General features: G+C 50.4%; 6 protein-coding genes and 1 non-coding gene across 7 annotated transcripts; 3 read left to right on the top strand and 4 right to left on the bottom strand.

Moving 5' to 3' along the window:
* Positions 1-1,299: 1,299 nt before the first annotated feature.
* Positions 1,300-2,682, bottom strand: G6M90_00g013360 (uncharacterized protein; the record flags this gene model as incomplete). Its single annotated transcript, XM_014693699.1, has 2 exons — positions 1,300-2,371; positions 2,444-2,682. 2 exons carry the CDS (start codon positions 2,680-2,682, stop codon positions 1,300-1,302), a joined length of 1,311 nt encoding a protein of 436 aa, XP_014549185.1.
* A 7,582-nt stretch (positions 2,683-10,264) lies between these two features.
* On the bottom strand, positions 10,265-10,337 carry G6M90_tRNA00000009. Its single transcript has one exon. It is a non-coding gene; the product is annotated as a tRNA-Lys (tRNA).
* Positions 10,338-10,657: 320 nt separating this feature from the next.
* RPC19 (DNA-directed RNA polymerases I and III subunit) lies at positions 10,658-11,357 on the top strand (the record flags this gene model as incomplete). The annotated part of the gene is made up of 4 exons (XM_014693700.2): positions 10,658-10,846; positions 10,908-10,999; positions 11,058-11,134; positions 11,233-11,357. The coding sequence occupies 4 exons, from the start codon at positions 10,658-10,660 to the stop codon at positions 11,355-11,357; spliced, it is 483 nt and encodes a 160-aa protein (XP_014549186.2).
* Positions 11,358-11,556: 199 nt separating this feature from the next.
* nuo14.8 (NADH-ubiquinone oxidoreductase 14 subunit) lies at positions 11,557-12,269 on the bottom strand (the record flags this gene model as incomplete). Its single annotated transcript, XM_014693701.2, has 5 exons — positions 11,557-11,568; positions 11,644-11,754; positions 11,823-11,969; positions 12,114-12,175; positions 12,227-12,269. The coding sequence occupies 5 exons, from the start codon at positions 12,267-12,269 to the stop codon at positions 11,557-11,559; spliced, it is 375 nt and encodes a 124-aa protein (XP_014549187.2).
* Positions 12,270-12,539: 270 nt separating this feature from the next.
* On the top strand, positions 12,540-13,064 carry cwf14 (Pre-mRNA-splicing factor; the record flags this gene model as incomplete). The annotated part of the gene is made up of 2 exons (XM_066129745.1): positions 12,540-12,842; positions 12,933-13,064. The coding sequence occupies 2 exons, from the start codon at positions 12,540-12,542 to the stop codon at positions 13,062-13,064; spliced, it is 435 nt and encodes a 144-aa protein (XP_065985591.1).
* A 222-nt stretch (positions 13,065-13,286) lies between these two features.
* znf511 (Zinc finger protein) lies at positions 13,287-14,146 on the bottom strand (the record flags this gene model as incomplete). Its single annotated transcript, XM_014693703.1, has 2 exons — positions 13,287-13,709; positions 13,793-14,146. The coding sequence occupies 2 exons, from the start codon at positions 14,144-14,146 to the stop codon at positions 13,287-13,289; spliced, it is 777 nt and encodes a 258-aa protein (XP_014549189.1).
* A 1,413-nt stretch (positions 14,147-15,559) lies between these two features.
* Smg7 lies at positions 15,560-18,511 on the top strand (the record flags this gene model as incomplete). Its single annotated transcript, XM_066129744.1, has 4 exons — positions 15,560-15,606; positions 15,734-15,847; positions 15,910-16,784; positions 16,842-18,511. The coding sequence occupies 4 exons, from the start codon at positions 15,560-15,562 to the stop codon at positions 18,509-18,511; spliced, it is 2,706 nt and encodes a 901-aa protein (XP_065985618.1).
* Positions 18,512-18,790: the final 279 nt, after the last annotated feature.

Here is an 18,790-nt window from a genome sequence, read left to right as displayed (position 1 = left end):
TAGCCCTTGGAAATTCGATGCCTTGGAGTCTTACCACTACGCTGCTTTCTTGTTCGCACATATCCACGATGATTGCCCCAATGCGTTCAGTATCACTTCATCTGTACCCTTACATGCCAGCTTTGCAATGGCGCATTCTCAAAGGTCAGGTGGTTGCATGTGCGTAAGTAATCGTCAGGCACAGCCGCGCAGATATGTTCAATATACTTGACCAGTTAAGCTGCCCCAAAATAAGTCCAGTTTCAATTCCAGTCAGCTAAAAACACCGTGGTGTAGTCCACTTAACGTTTTCCCAGAGTTTGATCACCGATAATGAAACTTTTATTCACCCAGGAACTAACTACTCAACCCCAGACCCCTCGAGTCTCCTGAAACCTTCTAATTTCTTGCCGGTCTGGTCGGTGATGTACCGAACTGTTCAGGCAGAGGCCAGTGTATGTATGTAGCGTCACGGTATTGAATACATCCACGCCTTGGCCGGTGGCATGGCCACCTTGTCTTCACTTAGATAATCGTGTAGTGCTGGTTGACATCCTCAAAGGAAACAAATTGCTGGCGGGTGTGGAATTTCCTCTGTCAATTGACCTATCCAACTCCGGTAAGATATTATGTAGACCGAGGCTACCCGCCATTTCCAAAATATCCCACCCCTTGCCCCATTGTCGCCTTACACAGTTCATCCGCCCCTTACCGTTTGCTCATGTCAAGTAGCATGTAAGTTGCTCCCCAAAAATACGAATCTTAGTTCTGCGCACAGACCATCAGCCCACCATAAAGGTATATATATAATCCCGAACTCGAAAACTAGTAGCAGATATTCGACAATGATCCAGCCTCCTGCTTCCTATTCAAGCAGGCGAAAGGTGAGAAGTGTGAAAAAGAAATGAGAAACACCCAAAGGGTGTCAGGAACAAAGAGTAAAAAATAGATAAAGACAACGACCCTGCGAAACAAAGAGTCTCAAAATCCACCGTTGTCAGGACGCTGGGTGGCGTCAGGTCGAGAACATAGTATGCCCAGCACGGAATTTTCTATCCTCCGCTATGATTCTCCTGAATATTAACAGTAGCCGGAGGTGCAGAGTCGATTAATGTATAAAAATATGTATCGTGCAGCCATAATATCTAAAACACATGACATCTTTGCACGAGACCAGGACACTGCCCCTGCTGCCAGCTTTATGGTGCCATCAACGGCAATGCACGTGTGGCGACTGAATGGCCATAATGGCTAGGCGACTGAGCTGTATATAAGCAAACACATAAGCAGTTTCACCATGTTGCAACGCGGCAGCCGTTATTATGAGTGAAATAGGTCCCATGCCCTTGAGCAAAGGCGAAGAAATTCGTCCTTCTTTGCGCGCTGTGTCTCGGGGCTGTCTCTACCCTCACCAAACGGTCCTCGCTTCGTTGCAGATGGCCCGTAACCCAGTGGAGGGCTTGCACCTTCCTCGTACTCAGCTCTAGTGCGGCGTTTGGTAGAAGTTCGGCTGCCATCAAGTTGTCGACTTCCCGCGGCAGGAGATGGAGGAGTGGGAGGTTGGTGGCCACCATAATGGACGATCTTTGGGAGTAACTCAGGTCTTCCTCCAGCCAGTTCGTGTTGTGCTTCTTCGGCAGACTTGTATTCCCTTGGTCGGCCAGATGAGGGAGGCTGTTGGTGTGCTGAATGCAGACTTGGGGATGCCAGAGGAGCTCCTCGTTGAAAAGGCGGCGGTGCGTTGTCTGGATGGGCAGTAGCACTGTGCCCGAAGACGTCGCTGATCGGGGGCAGGCGGTTATTTGTCTGATTAGCAGGAACATGGTGAATATGTGAGTTGCTGGACAGATGTGAAGGGTGATTGACAACTTGACGTGACATTGACGCGTGATGTTGAGGGCCAGTGAAGCTGCGACCAAGCGGTGCCGACTGAATCACTCGCTCATTGGCAAAGTGCTCGTGAGATGGTGCTACAATGGAGAGCCCAGGGGGCGCTTTTCCTCTGCGAGACATGCCAGGTGTCTTGGCGGCAAAGTTTGAGAGCGCATCTTTGTCCCTATCGCTGGGACCTTCTCCCTTCGCAGATTGCTGTTGTAACCTTTGTTCGATGATGCTGCGCTGCTGCTCTCTTACAGACATGCTTCTTTGCAACTGCTCCTTCATAACTGGGTCCTGCGTCACAAATCCAGGTGATAGGCAGGCGATGCCTACTTCTTGAATCCCCAGGCTGTCACGGGCTGACATAGGCACTGCTGAGGCTGGGTTGTTGGGTGTTGAAAGGGTGTTTTTGGACAGGTCCAACCGCCGCGGTCGAGGTTTCATATTTGGTAGTGTTGGAGATCCGGGTTCCTTTTTCACAATCACCTTGGCTCGGCCTATTTCATTACGGTTACTGTGAGAAAATTGATTAGTCAAAAATCGAACTCGATTTGGCACATAAATTCGTGTTGGCTGCGCAACTTACGGGCCATTCGGCGAGGATTTTGCACCTGAGGATGCTCCAGATCCCTTGGGGCTGCCTCTATCGCCATTTTTCTGGGGACCAGCGCTCGTGCTCTTGCCATTAGGCCCTGATGCGGTTGTGGGTGTTCTATGGGTGGGAGATGTCGGACCAGTAACCTTGGTGCTGCCGGATGCTTCAGAAGCAACTACATCGGTGGCAGAAAAAGGCGGCCTCTCGTGGGGAGCTGGAGATGGCGCCATCGCGATCGCGGCACTCATATTGATTGAATTTCCCCGAAGTTGGAGGAGCTGATATGGGATATGTTGAATGAACTAGCCACGCGATGGAAGTTAAGCCGGGGTGACTGGGTACACTATCTTCTAGCTGTCGGTAAATTGAAGAGCCAGTGTGCTTCACTATCGTTTCCAGGGAGTATGAGCGAGGCGCGGGTCAAAGCCCAGTCGCGGTGTTATCACCAGTCGTCTCCTTGTGCTATTGCGGGCCAGTGGTGACTACCGGCTCAGCAGCTAGCAGAACTCAAACTCTTGCTTTGCGGTCTGTGTGGTCGGGATCCTAGCCTCGGTAAGAGATCTGTTCTTCGGAAATGGTGACACGAACGCAATCAATATCACAATGCGAATCGAAAAAAAAAAAGTTCCTCCCCCTTTTGGAAGAATTGTTACCGAGACCGTGTTTTGAAAATCCCACAACATCAAAGTGCCGGGTCAGCGGTCACCTTTGTGTAATATCGAGACGATGCAGGTATGAGACCTGGCGCAACGTAGACTTTCTGAGGCGAGGGATGTGACGGAAAGCACAATACACCCGCTACGTGCGTGCAGGCCAGAAAGGGAGAGTCGACAAGTTGGCTGATAAAAAAGCAGAGAGAAGAGAGCGACAATGACAATGAGAAGCGCCGGGCGAAGGCCCAGAATGCAACACGATGCAGATGCCCGCAAAATGGCACCTGGTGGACGGGCTCAAACACGCAGGGGTGGCGGTTGCGGACTTTTATGGGCGAATCAATGAGATGGCAGCGTTCCAGTGGTGAGCCACAACGGTGGTTGTGGTGGTTGTGGTGGATGTGGTGGTTGGCCTTGGTGGGTTCGAGATTGTCGGCGCGAGAGGGAGCGAGTTCAGCGAGTGGTCGACGTTGGAGGAGCCAAGGGCCCGTCGTCAGTGAAAACGGACTAGCGAGGCACACAGCACAGGGTTAAAGCGTGGACTGCAGGTGCGGCAGAGGCGACAAGCAGCGTCTTTGCGGCGAAACTGGCGAGCGAGGCGGACAAGATAACAGACAAATTACCATTCGCGATGACGCCGGTGGGTTTGGTGGTGAAGATTAATCTCGAGACGGCACCGGAGTACGAGGGAAAGAGCGAGGGGAGGAGGTGAGGGGAGGGGAGAGGGGAGAGGAGAGGAGGGGAGGAAGGAGGGATCTTGAGGATGAAGTGTTAAAGATAAAGAAGGAGCAAGGAGCCGAGCAGCTCTGAGGCGTCGAGCAGCGCAGAGTCAGGAGCATCCAGGAGTACTCCGTGCTTGAGACTAGAGCAAAGAAAGGGCTTTGTCGACGGTACAATCCAATCCAATCCAGCAATGCTCCTCCGAAAACCACGGCAGTCCTTCCAACCACCAACGAGAGTATCAAAACACTGAGACGGACAGAGTGGGCTCGCACAAGCTGCGACTGGTGCTGGTCCTGGAGGATCCTGAAGCAATGGACTGCAGCCAAACAGACCAAGGGGGGAGTGAGCATGGGATGATGAGATCGCATGCACACCAGGATACCAGGAGGGGGCAGTTTGCAGCACAAAGCGCAGGGATTACCCCAAGGCACCGCAAGCCAGTCAGCCAGCCAGCACAAGCGTCGTCTGGGCTCGCCATGGGTCACACAGCACTTCAATAAAGTAAAGTACATACTACAACAAAGTTGCCAAGTACACGATAATATTACAATTGGAACATCTCTTGTCAAGTTGGTACACATATCAAGAGATGCCGCCTGGCCAAAGCCGAGGGGTTCTGGGGGGGTCTCTGCTGGTCAAGGGGGTGGCTCTTTGTCCCAAGTCACCCAAATGCAAAAATACTGAGATTATTCTATGCCTGGTCCGTCGCCTGCACCAATAGTATGGCCGGCAGTCGCATTGACAAAGAAAGTACTATTGGTTATCACGGCACGGAGTGTATTCAGTCAACAAATCGCCCCTATTAGCCGAAGCTAATCTCAACTAGGAGTCCAATGCGGATCTCAGCAAGAACCACATATCAACCTATTATATTATACACAAGTACGGAACATGGGCTAGGGAGTACAAGATGGCATAGATCGACTCCAACTGACTGTGCGAGCGGTCAGGTCCCCAAGTTTTCCGTTGCTAGTGCCAGTGGCTGGAATAAGCGCGGCTGCCGTCAACTGGAACAAGATACTACCAAAGACACTTATGTACTCGACATGCTCATTCGATCGTACAAGACAATACGGAAGTACTACTGGACATATCAAGCAACAAACACGCACAATGGTTGGTTATGTGTTTTAGAGCGAGGTGTTTTTGGCTCATCACAACTCGTCACAGATGTCTTCCCTTCTCGCCCAGCTTTCAGACTGAATGCTTACGTCCCTTTTGAGCACTAATAGAAGCAGATCTTACTGGGAGCAGACGCCATGGCCTTGTCTGAAACCCGCGCCATCGCCATGAAGAGGCGGCGCCCCAGCTTTCAATCCAGGCTGAGCAGCTCCACCAAAGTGCGACATCAGACGGGACGCCAGGGACTCTACCAAACATCCCAACTCGACCATCGCCAGGAATAGTCCAGAACGGACCCCCTCCCCCACCATGAACACGAATACTGCTACTAGTCGACTTTCTCGTTTCCCTGCTAAGCTGCAATACGGCACTTGCTCTATGGCTCCATGGGCACCACCAGAGACAAAGACGCAGATCGACACGAAGCAACCATGACTAGAATTTGACAGATATTCAACTCCAGCATCAAATATGCCATCTGTGAACGAACTCGCAGCCCACCAACGTACCTGTCTGTGACACAGCAGTACAGAGTACCCAGACGCCAAGTTCCGCACGTCGTATGACGACAAAAATGCTTTACTCATGCTCTGTCAGCTGGCCCGGTTCCAGACATCGACACGAATTAGTAGAGATGGGAGGGACCAAGAGTTCATGGCCCAAATCGATATTTGGGCAGCATATAACTACTCCGTACGGGGTACGGAGTATGCTCGGCTGTTGTTGTCGTGGCTACTGCGTCTTCGCCCAGGCCTCAACTTCTTTTTGTTCTTTCAGTTATTGTTCAGCATGGTTTAGCTTCTGGGCGAAGATTCAATATCCAGGATAACCGTCTGGTATTTTCTTGCAAGGAAATCCAACTCCAAACAGATGTTTGTTCTCCCGTTTTCCCCTCCTAACCCTGCTGCGTCCAGGCAAATAACACGACATCCTCTGGGCATTCCGCCGCATGTTGAGCACGAGTCGGCTTCCTTTTGAATATGTACACGAATCGCCGCCAAGAAGTCACAGCGTCGGATTGCCTCGCGGCATCCCTTGTTCAAGGTCGCCGAAAGAGTTGACTTCACTAGACGGGGCGTTGGTCTTCCGTCCCACTGCCGCGGTCTAGTCTGTTTTACCTTCAACTTAGCATCATCCTCACAGACGCCGCCACCCTCCATCATCTCCTGCAGCCGCACCTCAAGCCCCTGGAAAGAATCGGCGCTCTATTCTTTGATTGGATCACCTTATTGGTCACGATGGTCCATGAGACAAACAACAAACAAGCCAGGAGCCTAGTTGGTTTATCGTTTGACCACGGCGCACCATACCCCAAACATGTCCAGACCAAGGTAAACGAGTCCCAGTTGGGAATCCACCCACTCGAACCCGGACAAGCCACCTGCACTGAAGTTTGCTCTAGGAAGGCTTCCCATAAGTCGATATTCAGCACCATTCGCATAGCGAGACCGAAGAATTACTGTCAGGTGATTTCGCCGCTTGCGCAACGCAGCGTCCAATTATCAATTCGCTCCTGGGAATAATTAGACCTATCATCAAACGGAATAGCTGCGGCAAATATCAGTAGAACGGACACAAATATGTTTATTCAGGAATTCCAGCACAGCCCGGCCTGAGACAAAAAGTGTTTGATATGACATCCTGGCATTATCACCACTGCGCTATGATAGACCGGTGCATGTTCGCACTATCTACATATGTATTTTGCCACAGAGTGTTGGCGGCCCTCTCCTCAATAGGCTACTTAGTGTATGAATCTTCCAGGGAACTTCAACATGGGGTCGATAGTACGTAGTTGAATAGCAAGTTTCTGGCGAAATATGTTTGTAACGAGTTGGCACTAATTTCCTCTTATTGCATCAAATCCCCAAGTAGAAGCGTTGGAAGACCAAAAGCACCAGTCTGGCGATAAGTTGAAGAAGAAGAAGAAGCGAGAGACTAAACATGAAGCGCCGATTCGGAAACAATTTCACAGAGCATAGGACGCACGAAAAGATGATTCATACATTTGCGAGACTTTTTTTGGTTGTCGCCATGCTACATGCAGGTCCGAAGCTGTCAGTATTCCCCATCTAGTAGGACAACGACGGAAGCAGTCAAGGTGCCAACTTGGTTAAGGTTCATCCATGGGACCATGATCCACGTGGGTCAGTCTAACGAACTGCACTAGAGTCGATCGCGGCATGACAGGCAACGGCGTATGAGGAGAAATCATCAGTTGATGATATGTGCGGCATGTCGGGTCGCCATGGCTTGGCTTCGTGAAGACACGATATCACAGATGGAATATACTACATGATATTGGCTGCCACTGACATTGACAGTGCTTATCAATGGTATTCACGATTCATGTATTCGACTGGACTACCAAGTGCCAATCTAATCATGGCCCAACGAATGGCCCTGGCTCCTCGACTGAATACATTATCGAGTCGTATTCTTTAATTGTCTGTCGTGGAGCGTATAGGCCCACGATTTTCGAGGCTCAGTTCCTTGAGATGCTGACTTGGACGTGATTGCGAGCATCGAGGTGTCTGTTCCACCAAAACTCTCATCATGCTGGAACACGCAAAGAATCATATTCATGCTAATTCTCATCATTCTTTACAGTGACAGTTGTGGTTTTATGACACTGACGTGACGATCCGGACTTGGGGCCACAGATATATCCAGCATGGGTCGCACATGGCGCAGGAGGTACGTATGTACAACATGATTTCTTGGCCCTCCCGTCCCCAACGAGCGACGGTCATTCCATGGATGATGGTGGTAATTTCATCAAGATGGATTGACCGCAGGGCAAGACCTTGGGGAAGGACGTGCGAGTGGCCGGCCAAGAAAGACGTCCGCGGCCCTATCCGTTATCCAGATCCCACGCTTGTGTTACAAACAAAAAGAACGTACAGGGGCCTAAAGAGATGATTGCCGGTGACGTGAGATTCTCGCTAAATCTTGTTCACCTCAGCGCTTACTATTTGCCGGTGCAAATATCCTAGACACTCCTTGCGTGGCCTCCAGGGTGATTGTGTATTGTGTATTCCGGCACCTCGCTGCCAATTTTGACTGATAGTGAAGGCCAGATATATTAATCCCCAGCTTGCTTTTTCTTTGTCTCCTACTCCGTTCTGCCAGACGGAAAAGCGAAGCCACATTTCTAGTGTGTCTAGGACCACTACCTCGTGGCTACGGAGTACATACATACTCTTAGTAGTACTCATACCCTAGCCACGGCGAGAGAAGACCAATTCACAAAACAGCGGATGCTTTGTCTGTCGAAAAAGAGGACACTCGGTAATTGTAGCCAGAGCTCGGAGATTGCCGTCGGGTATGGAGCACAGCCCAACGCATTGTACAATGTTTCTCATTGCCCCGATTATCGAGCAATGACATGGAGAATACGGCGAGTTAGCTTCGGTGCAGGCGAAAATATAGCAAGCAAGATTAATAGCATAAAGATCCAAGGCTAGGTGCCCATTTGCAATACGGAGTGGTTACTCCGTACACACCGATGATAGCACACCGTACCCTGGGCCAAGGGTAGTGCCGTAGTATTAAGTCATGATGGCGAAAAGCTTCTTTTTTGGTTTCTTGGGTCCTGATTCCTGAAGCTTTCCTTTCTCCTTGTTCCCCTCCTGCTAGACCCATCCACCACCCATGGCCGTTTTCTGTCCGTGGGGGTCGAGAGTCTGGGTTCCAAGCGAGACCAGGTCCCTCGAATATGGCACCAGAGTCCAGACATGGACACCACACCAATCTTCAGACTAAAAAGACCCCGCCTGTCAAGACCCAAGACTTGACAAAGATGCTCATGGGTAAGTGAAGCGACGAGTGCCGCGCGAGTCGCAGCCAGACGTGCATTTGACACTCCGTGCTCCATACGGAACAGGCGGTCTGCGTTTGTTTCTGGTGATGCATAAAGGTTGGGCCTGTTGGTGATGAGTTGCTGTTCCAGGTGACAGGGAGGCGTCAATGGCAGACGGGTCTGGTGTCTTTTTTTTTTTTTTTGGGACGACGACTCGGGTAATAATAACTATCCACTGAGGTCTCTGTTTTTCACTGTGGCCCTCGCTAACACATTTCATGACATTGACATGAAGTGGCTCTGTCTTTGAAAATGCTGTCGTCAATCAGGAAGCCTGGCCCTCGGTAACTTCCAGCTCAGCATTACCAGACCAGACTTGACTTTCCCTTCAGGGGCCCGCATCCCCTGTCCCGTCGGTGGGCTGGACCTGAGACGACGACGTCTCAGGTCGACGTTGCAACAGTGGGGTCAAATGCGGCACTGCCTTACGGCCCTTGGCGCACTTCCAGTCCCCCTTGTCAGCCTGTTCCGAGCCCTCGAGCGCCTCAAAGCTGCCTTGGGTCGATGTCGTTCATCCGTGAATGCTGATGGCGTTGCGGGACGAGTTGATGGGCATTTGTGAAATGCGGATCGTCTGTTGGTGTCAATACTGCGGCGGGCGCCAAAGGTGCCACTGGAAGGCTGAGAGGCAGAGTGACAGCACTAGGACACCCGCGCACCCGGATCCCCCCTCCACTCTTGCAGACACGGTTCCGATTGGCGACTGCGACGTTTCATGCAAAGGCAGTCACTTGCCATGTCTGTTGATCACGAGTGTCCTGTCATACTGTATGTATGGAGTACATTGTTTGCCACCGAGCCATGTTGTAAGCATGCAACCTGTTTTTTGGCTTTCGAGTTTGGTTTCTTTTTTCTTCCGTGGGGCTTGTTTCGCCTACGTCAAGTGTGTGTGCACAGAGCAAAGAGTTCGGATCATCCTGTCTGCGCAGGGGGCCAGCAAGCAACCCGATCATGACGCACTTCCATTGTCAATATGTATGTGCGTACGTAACTAATGCACAACCAACCCGAGGTAGCGGTAGCGAGTGACTTCACCCTCACCACGCAGTCAAAGAGTCTCGGTTCGCGGCATTGGGTGCTGGGATGGAGTGCTCGCCGGGAAAACGGATAAACGGATAAACGGATAAACGGATAGATGCTACCCTATATCCCCGAATAGCAACCGCCAACACTGTCACTATATTTCATACCGAGTATATTAGTTTGAGTTTGATACCTAGCGCATATATTTCTATCTAATACGTCAAGTATTCGGTAATTGGCCTCGGTGCCATGTAACACGTGCGAATTCGACAGTCATCTGCCGTGTCGTGGATGAGGTAGCAGGAGAAACAGGCGAACGACAACGCACCACATCTCATTCCTGTCAAGACATAGAAAAAAAATAAAAAAAATAGAGACAAGCCCACGGACGACCACAGAATCGGTTACAAAGACAAAAAGTAAAGTTGACGCCCGAGGGGGGTCTCGAACCCCCAACCTTGGGATTAAAAGTCCCACGCTCTAGCCATTGAGCTACCCGGGCCAAGCTCGGATGATTGAAAAACCGAGCTACTATTTTGTCATATATTTGTGTCCCTTTGCAGTTCCCCGTCTTGGCACCCAGCGCCACACTCTGGTCCCGCCGTATCGACGTCAAAAATTCTGGATAATTGAATCTCATCATCAAAGAGCCAAAAAATCCGGACAAGGCGCAAACCACGAGGCTCACAGGCACTGTGAACTCATCTCATAGAGCACCCACACTCTACTCCTTGAAGGCCTACCAATTTTTTTTTTTTCAAAAGTGCTCTGTTTTTCTGGGTGGGGTGAGCCGAGAATTTTGGTGCCCCGATATATGCCAAAATGCCTGGCCGTACAACAAGGAAGACACAAGACTTGTCGCAAGACGCAGACATGGACGATGTCCCGCCCTCCGCACAATCAGCCACCGTCGAGGATGCCGAAATGGGAGACGGCGTAGAGGGAGAGGAGGAGGAGGAGGAGGAGGAGGAGGAGGAGGAGGAGGAGACTGAGCCGCAACGGGTCAAGATTGTACGATTTCCGCCGCGACAGGCTGCAGCAGCATGAGCATGGCCTTGCTAATACTTGACAGCTGCCCGGCTCTACAGACACGGCTGCCTCGTTTGAGTTTACGGACGAGGGACATACCCTCGGTAACGCGCTGCGGTACATCATCATGAAAAAGTGAGTGTTGTTGTGCGTGCGCCAATACACGCCGTCATGTACTGACTATTTTCTGCAGCCCCGATGTTGAGTTTTGCGCTTATGCCATTCCTCACCCGTCTGAGCCGAAGATGAACATTCGAATTCAGACCTACTGTATGTATTCCCCCCCCCCCCCCCCACCTTCCCCCCCCCCTTTGCCTGTAGTCGAGATTCCAACAGTGGGATGATTGTTTGCTGATTGAATCTGATAGCGGGCACGGCGGTGGATGCTTTGAAGAAAGGATTGGCGGACCTGCAGGATGTGTGTGATGTGGTTTCCGACGAATTCTGGACCAAGAGACAAGCATTCAATGCGGAGAATGGCATTGAGCATTGATTTATTTTCTGGGTGTAACATTGTGGCACATTTGTGGGGATTTTGATTCCTCTTCTCTTTTCAACATGTTTTTCACTTGTCACCAAAGTTCACCTGGATCAAATCGTCTGGTGGCTGGGATAGAAGGAGCTTGTGGCGTTCTTTGCATAAAAGTCTCTTTATAAAGGAAAATTATATACACAGCAGTTTCTGCTATTGTCTAATTTCGCCCCTGTGAAGAAGGTCAGCATCTGTAATTGGTGCGTATTATTGGGTTTTCTGGTCATATGTATGTAGGTTGCCGCACCTCCAAAAATCCATCCATGAAGCTCGATGGCAGCCTCTTGTCTCCTCTAAAGTTCTCCTCCTTGAAGTAGGCCATGACGTGAGTGGTCTGCTTCCAGAAGTTCATCATCTCCTATTTTCCCGACCCGTTAGCCTATGAAACTCTCCACCGTCTCGAGACTCGTCCCGTAAGGAGCGTACCTGATATTCGGCGTGGGACTTGAACAAGAGCACATCAACAACAGGAAGCTTGGCCGCGTATCGGTTTCGCTCAAACTCCTGACGGACCCGCGTTCGGATCGCGGAGATGGGCAAGGGCATGTTATACATGGTTTGGATCTCGGGAGCCTGAGATGCCTCGTTAGCGGTTTGTGTGCCGTGCCATACATGACAAAATTTTCTGTCCACTGATATCGACCCCGTTTGGAAATAAACCCCCATAGTATACTATATTCGCGTGACAGGTTGTCAATTGGCGATGGGAGGACGTACAGCTCGGATCCATTCGCGGTAGGAGGAGAGAACTCGACGTTTCGCATCCGACCAGTTGGCCGCTACGCAACTTGTTAGCACACCCGCAATAAACGCGAAGGCGGGGAGCGTACATTGTGCCGTCTTTTTGGCGAATTGGGTCGGCGTGATAGCCATGGCGGGCAGTCAATGCTTCTCAACTTGGAGACGACTGTCCTGTGACGTTGAACTGTCAAACGAGGTGCACCGCACACGCCGTCTCCAATCTCCAGTCACGTGATGTACCCGCCACACCTGGAGTTGACGCCACAGTCTGATAGCGACCCTGGGCAGCGACTAGACGGACTTGTAGCATTCTTTTTCTCTTCGCTCAGCTTCAGGGTATCCTTCGCATCCCATTGTGGTTCACAAAATCAGCAAGATTACTGGCCATATACACAAAGTATCATGCCTGCGATACGACACTCTTCAAAACGAAAGCCGCCGCCAGAAGGCTTTAGCGACATCGAAGATGACCTGCTCATCTTCGCGAACAAAATGAAGGATGCCCAGAATAAACCTCCTCCTCCTGGACCAAAACATCAAGCACAGTGGGAGATTTTCCAGATATCACATCAGCGGAGTCGATACGTGTATGATTTGTACTATGAGAAGGAAGCCATCAGCAAACAGCTGTACGACTGGCTGTTGAAGAATGGGTACGCGGATGCTATGTTGATCGCAAAATGGAAGAAGCAGGGTTACGAGAAGGTAAGCCTTGATTCGTTTCGAGAGAATTGCATGGACATATTTTGCTAATATGCTGCTAGCTTTGCTGTCTTCGGTGTGTCCAGACGAAAGAGACCAATTTTAACAGCACGTGCATCTGTAGAGTCCCTCGAGTCGAAATCAAGGAGAGTCGAGACGTTCAATGCGTCAACTGTGGATGCAGAGGGTGCGCATCGAGTGACTGAGATGGAATATGCAATATAACGGGCTCACGTACAAATGATGTATCACGGCGTTTGGCGTTTATGAACTACATACAACTGGGGGGATTTTGCGGACGAATGCGAACTGGTTGATGGATACACACAAGTTCAAAATGAGGGGACACAAGAGGTAGACAATCCTTCGTTTGACCGATTATCATTAAACCATAAGTATTGGTTACTGATCATTATCATTATGCAGTCACTCTTTCGTGACTTTCTTTCATGATTTTGAGAACCCTGCTCGGCCACCACGGCCGAATCGAATGCTGGGAGGGACAAACTGTAGCGCGGACATGGCCCCTGTGAGATCTGCCATGTCTGCATCCACATTTTGCCCTTTGGATGGCGTTTCCTTGACAGTATCTGAGAATAGTGGTTTGTTGTTTTTGCCGTCACGCTTTGATCCGGCCTCTTGCTCTTCGATTATGCCTGCCCTGCGCGGTGATTCCTGTGATATCGAGGCTGTTGATGATCTCCGTCGATGGTGATCACCCTCGACCAGGAGTGAACGTCTTCCGTCAATACCTTCCTTGGTGACGCCGAAGAAGAAGTTCTTCGGATACATGTGCTTGTCGATCATGTGCAGCCTGCGTTTTTGATGAGTGAGACACTTGCGTTCACATCCCTCTACGAAGCAGGAGAACTGCGCGCACATGTCAGCGGGAATTCCTTGTCGACGACGTCTTTTGAAATAAAATCGACACGGCGATATAGATGAGGACTTACAGTGTGTTCACCCTTGTCTCTTCGAACTCTAATAAGAGGGTCGTGATATTCCTCAAGGTGTACTCCAAGCAAGTGTTCTGACGGGAAGTTCTTGCGGCATTCGAGACATCGATTTGTGTGAAACATACTATAGTGTGATTCGTATTCCTGGTATGACCTGAAAGGAATTGGTTCTTTGTGAGGAGGCAGCGAGCATTTCATTGTGGGTGTGTCGTCGTCTTCGTCTTGGACTGCAATGTCAAGTTGTGATATCTTGGCGGTGGGTATGCTCGAGTCTCGAAATTCAAACCGCTCTGCATCCCCGTCTTGGAAATTGGAGTCTAGAAATTCTTCGGGCTCTCGTGAGCGCTTCATCTTTAATAAGAGAGTTTAGCTTGGTGGGGTAAAAAATATTACTTTTTGTCGGCGCTGTCCCGAGTAATATGACTTTGGAGTTTCAATGTTGGATGTCGAGGCGGTGGCGGATAATCGGCGGAGGGGTCGAGGCGGACTCTCGAAAGCTAATTAATAACAAATGTGGTGGGTGTTGCACGTCGTTGTGAGTGTCAATTCAGATGAAGCGGGAGGAAGAGTGTTGCAAAGACCAGCGAGACACTATGCCAGCTGAGAGGCAGAGTGCAGCAAGCAAATGGGCAAGTTTAATATGCCGATGGTGGTTAATCAACGAGGTTTCGACGTAGGTTAGACGGATTGGCGGCGGTGTTGGGACGGACGAGTTGACGGGTGAAGTACGTACCTAAGTAAAGTACCTAAGTTTAAGTAAGTAAGGTACAAGTATTTAGGTGGGGTTAGGCTCTGGCTTCTCAGTCTCTATGAGGTCAACTGGTCTTGTCAAGTCCACGTCTCACCTCAGGTCCTTGACCACTCGCAAGTACATAAGGCAGCGAGGTACTTGGTAGGTACCTACTTAGGTACTTAGATGTACTAGCCTTAGAGGTAGTGAGCCTTGTGATGCCACAGATATTCAATTCAAAGCACGTATGTACTTCATATCAGGCAGGGATTTAAACATTTCAAACATTTTTAGGTTTGCTTTGGCCGCTAACTAATAGATTCTGGACTTTTTTTTTCGGCCATGAAGCTGCGTGGCTTGGGCCGGCCAGGTTGTTCCCGCGCAACAAGACGTCGCTGGTGGATCCACGGCCGAAGAATTGCCATGGCCATGGGCCCCAGTGGCTGATCCCAGCACCCAGTTCTTCTAGTCCCTGGCAACCTGGTAATCTACTTACTTAAGTAAGTACTTTACGTAGTAGTCGTTCGTCGGCTTGAGGGGCTCAGAAGCGGCTCACCTTTCCTTCGCCACAGACTCACTTTTGTTATTCCCTTCTGCTGTCGCAATTATCTTGCCGGGCTGCGCAGGAACCTCTTCTCGACCCTAGTTTGCTTGCCCGAATTTGATTCCTTCGCCGTCGCCGTCGCTGTTCCTCGATCCTCGATCCTCGACCCTTGCGCTGTTCGTCAGAACCGCCCGTCATCTCCAATGAGTTCCTCCCCGGCGCAGCAAGTAGACTTCCGCGAGCCGAGCCTGGTACTAGCCATTCCTCTTTGCCGTCAACTCGGCATACGGGTGGTTTGACCCTTCGTCCTTGCTGGTGGCTCATTTTCATTGTTCCGCGAGTTTCATTGTTTCCGGGAGTATGAGGTGACAAAAAGTCCTCGACAATATTTTCTTTCACTACATTTATCGTGCCAATCACCCATTCACGACGGGTCTCGGAACCCCCAAATCCGGCTGGCCAAATCCATACAAGCCCAGGACCAGTCGATATGGACTCTCCTCCTCCGCCTTCTCCTCAGGCTCGCCAATACTGGCAGTAGGTGTTATTCCGTTCTCCCGTTGGGTGTTATCTCTGTTCATCGCGGCTTGGACACTCGTCTCCAAGCAGAGCAAATCACCATGTTTGTCTCAAGAAATCTGGGCTGACTTAGGGGCGCCTGTAGCCAAGCCCTGAAATTGAAGAAGCATTTGATGAAGCAGCTGGAGAGACTCAAAGCTGAAAGTGCCTCTGGAGTGGACGTTGCTCATTTCGAGGCTATTGAGGGCACTTTGGAGAGGTATGTTCCTCAACCCTTCACATCCGTTGCCCTTATAGACCTGAAACTGACTGTCCCTCGAGGTTTCGCTTTGCATTCGTCCACACCATCTTTTTGGACTTCGCATTTGCCGTCAAGGAGAATACGGAGGATGCTCTGTGGGCTTTGCATACCATGATCAACTCCGAATACCGACGCATCCAGGGCCGACTCAAGCAGTCTTCGCATGCCGTTGAGAGACGCAAGATGGAAAAGTCATACAATAACTTTCTTCGTGTGGCACAGAAATTCTACAAGGGATACATCCAACGTCTGTCGGCCCGGTACGATGTCCCGGAACTCAGGAGAGTTGCCCGAGGCATTGATGTTGAGCCGATGAGTAACGGAGATAGAATTAGCCCTGTGCCATCAGGGTTGAGTGCCATGGTTTTGACATCGTGCCACTCAACTCTTTTGCGTCTAGGTGATTTGTCTCGGTATAGGACTCAAGCCAGACATAAGAATTCGGGCTATGAGACTGCTTTGACTTTTTATAGCCTTGCGCATCATTTGAAACCCCAGTCCGGATATGCACAGCACCAAATGGGCATTGTTCATTTGGACCAGGGCAATCACCTGGACATTGTCTATAGTTTTTACCGCTCCTGGGCAGTCGATGCGCCTCATCCGAACGCAAAGGCCAATCTTGAAGCCGAGTTCAAGTCTCTTCACCTGCCGAATTCATCGAGATCCCGACATAACGCCTCACCAACAGCACAAGATCCGTTTCCCATGTGGTTCGTCAGGCTCCACGCGCTCTTTTACAAGGGTGAGACCTTCCCGCAACAAGCAGAGCTTGAAGGCGAGGTTCTACACAAATTAGAGATAGCATGTCATAGTGAGAAATCTGCGGCTACGCTACTCAAGATGACATTGGTCAATCTTTCTGCTCATCACGTCGCGTCGACTATATACAGAGGTTCGTCTGATTTTACTTTGGGTTCTTGCTCCTGGTTCATTGCTAAGTCCACTCCAGAATCAATGTCTCTCGCTGCTTTCTACCAGTTTACTTTACGATTTAATGCTTTGTTTATTTCACACTTCTGTGTAGCCTTCGAATCAGAACTGAAAGAAGCTGCATCCGAAGATATGGGGAGTGATGGATCCAATAATGTGCCTACCAAGATTACGCCCATTCTGGAAGCGCTTCTTCCTGTCCTGCGCTTGTACAGTATGTGGCTTACTGCCTGTCGGGGTGAAGTCAGTGCTGCTGCTCAAGCATTTGGCGGAGTCATACCACGGCTGGTTCAGAATCTTGCCAAGGTGTTAACTTTGCTCTGCATTTTCACATACAGCCAGGCGTTGAGCAACTGCCCATATCTCCTTGCGGAGGATTTGGAAATACGTGGCTTTCGCCCCCTGTCTGAGGAGACCATCCCCCAACAATGCCGTTGCTTTTGCACCGAAGATGGCTCCCCAAAGACCTATCTGCAGGACCACAGCTCTCGCCTGGAGCCATCCCAAGAAAACTTGGCCAGAATTTTGGACATTCTTCGCTGTGCGTACTTCCTCGCCGAGGACTCGAACTTCCCAATGTCTTACAAGGTTGTCGACAACTCCCTCGTTTTTGAATACTGCGTCAAACCTACGTCTGATTCGCCTGAGGCTGCAGCCAAGACTTCGACCTCGTCACCAAACACGGCATCCAAGAACCCTCTTGGCAATGAAGATGCGGATGATAGTAGCCTGCCAAGCCGTGTTATATTGGCTGAAGAGCCTCGACAATTGCGCGAGAACTTAAATACTGACGCGAATAGCCAGCAGCCACAGTCGACCCAGCAGGAAAGGGTTCAAGACGAAGCAAATTTAGAGGACCGAGACGATGCATTGTTTGAAATGCTGTCTCCCTTCTTGAAGCCACCCACACCACAACCTCAACGGCAGCGTCATTCGACGGATGAATCTTCTTATGGAATGCACACGATGACAGCGAACAATGTCCTTGGCTCGTTTCAAACAGAGCGCAGTCCGCCCGGCTCCGTCCTTTCAGGAAAGTTTGCTCCGTTGCCGTGGGCTTGGTTCAATACACCTGAGCCTGAAAAGCCTGCCGACAGTATGACGCCGAATGGATCAACTGGCTTTGGCGAGAGCGCGAGCCCGTACAATTCTCCAAGACGCCCTACGAGCAGTGGAAATCATTTAGATGACCCCTTTGCGACTCCCGGACGAAATCTCCATGGTGTCCTTGTCAATAGTCATACTGCCCAGCAACAGAACAGACGGAGCTTTACTGGGCCTGTCGTAGGGCCTGTCGTTTCGGGCCCGGAAACTGCCCATAGGAGCAACTTGCTCCAGGCATTCTCTGGAACTAGCGTGCCGCGAAGCTCGCCTTTTATCAGATGGGGTGACAATCAGCAGTCTACGTTGCAGAACAGCGGTCCTGCCGTCTCGCCTTGGGGGTCTCGAGCCTTGGATAGCCTCCCCCAATCGACGGGGCTTTCTGCTTTCTCTCACCCAAGCAGCCTGTATCAGGGCACACCGGCAAACGTAGTTGGTCATGGGATGAGCCCTATTTCTGGACGACCAGAGCCTCAGTTCTCGAGTCCTGCTCGCGCCGAAACCGCAGCGAGATACTTGCAAATGGACCAGACTGCGTTGAACTATAACGAGGCTATTATGCAGACAGCCTATCATGGTAACAAGTGATTTTCCACTTCGCCTTTCGAACTCTTTCCCTTTTGTTATCAAAGGACGTTTGAGAGTTATTCATGCCCCCTGATGAGCTTTCAGTCCGGCCTTGAACAGCTTAGCCAAACTTTGCAAAGTGGACTCACGAGTTGTACATTTGCAAGATACCGGGATGACATAGCAATTGCACAAGCGATACCTGAAAGTCACAAGTGCCTCTTTTAAAGCCCTTCTTTTTTTTAAAAAAAAAAAAGAAAGAAAGAAGGAAAGGAAAGAAAGCCAATGAATCTGACGGGC

The sequence above is a fragment of the Metarhizium brunneum genome, chromosome 1, assembly GCF_013426205.1.
Source record: "Metarhizium brunneum chromosome 1, complete sequence".
Classification (NCBI taxonomy): Eukaryota; Fungi; Ascomycota; class Sordariomycetes; order Hypocreales; family Clavicipitaceae; genus Metarhizium; species Metarhizium brunneum.
The sequence above is the reverse complement of the archived record's forward strand: the minus strand, read 5'-3'. Positions and strand labels throughout refer to the sequence as shown.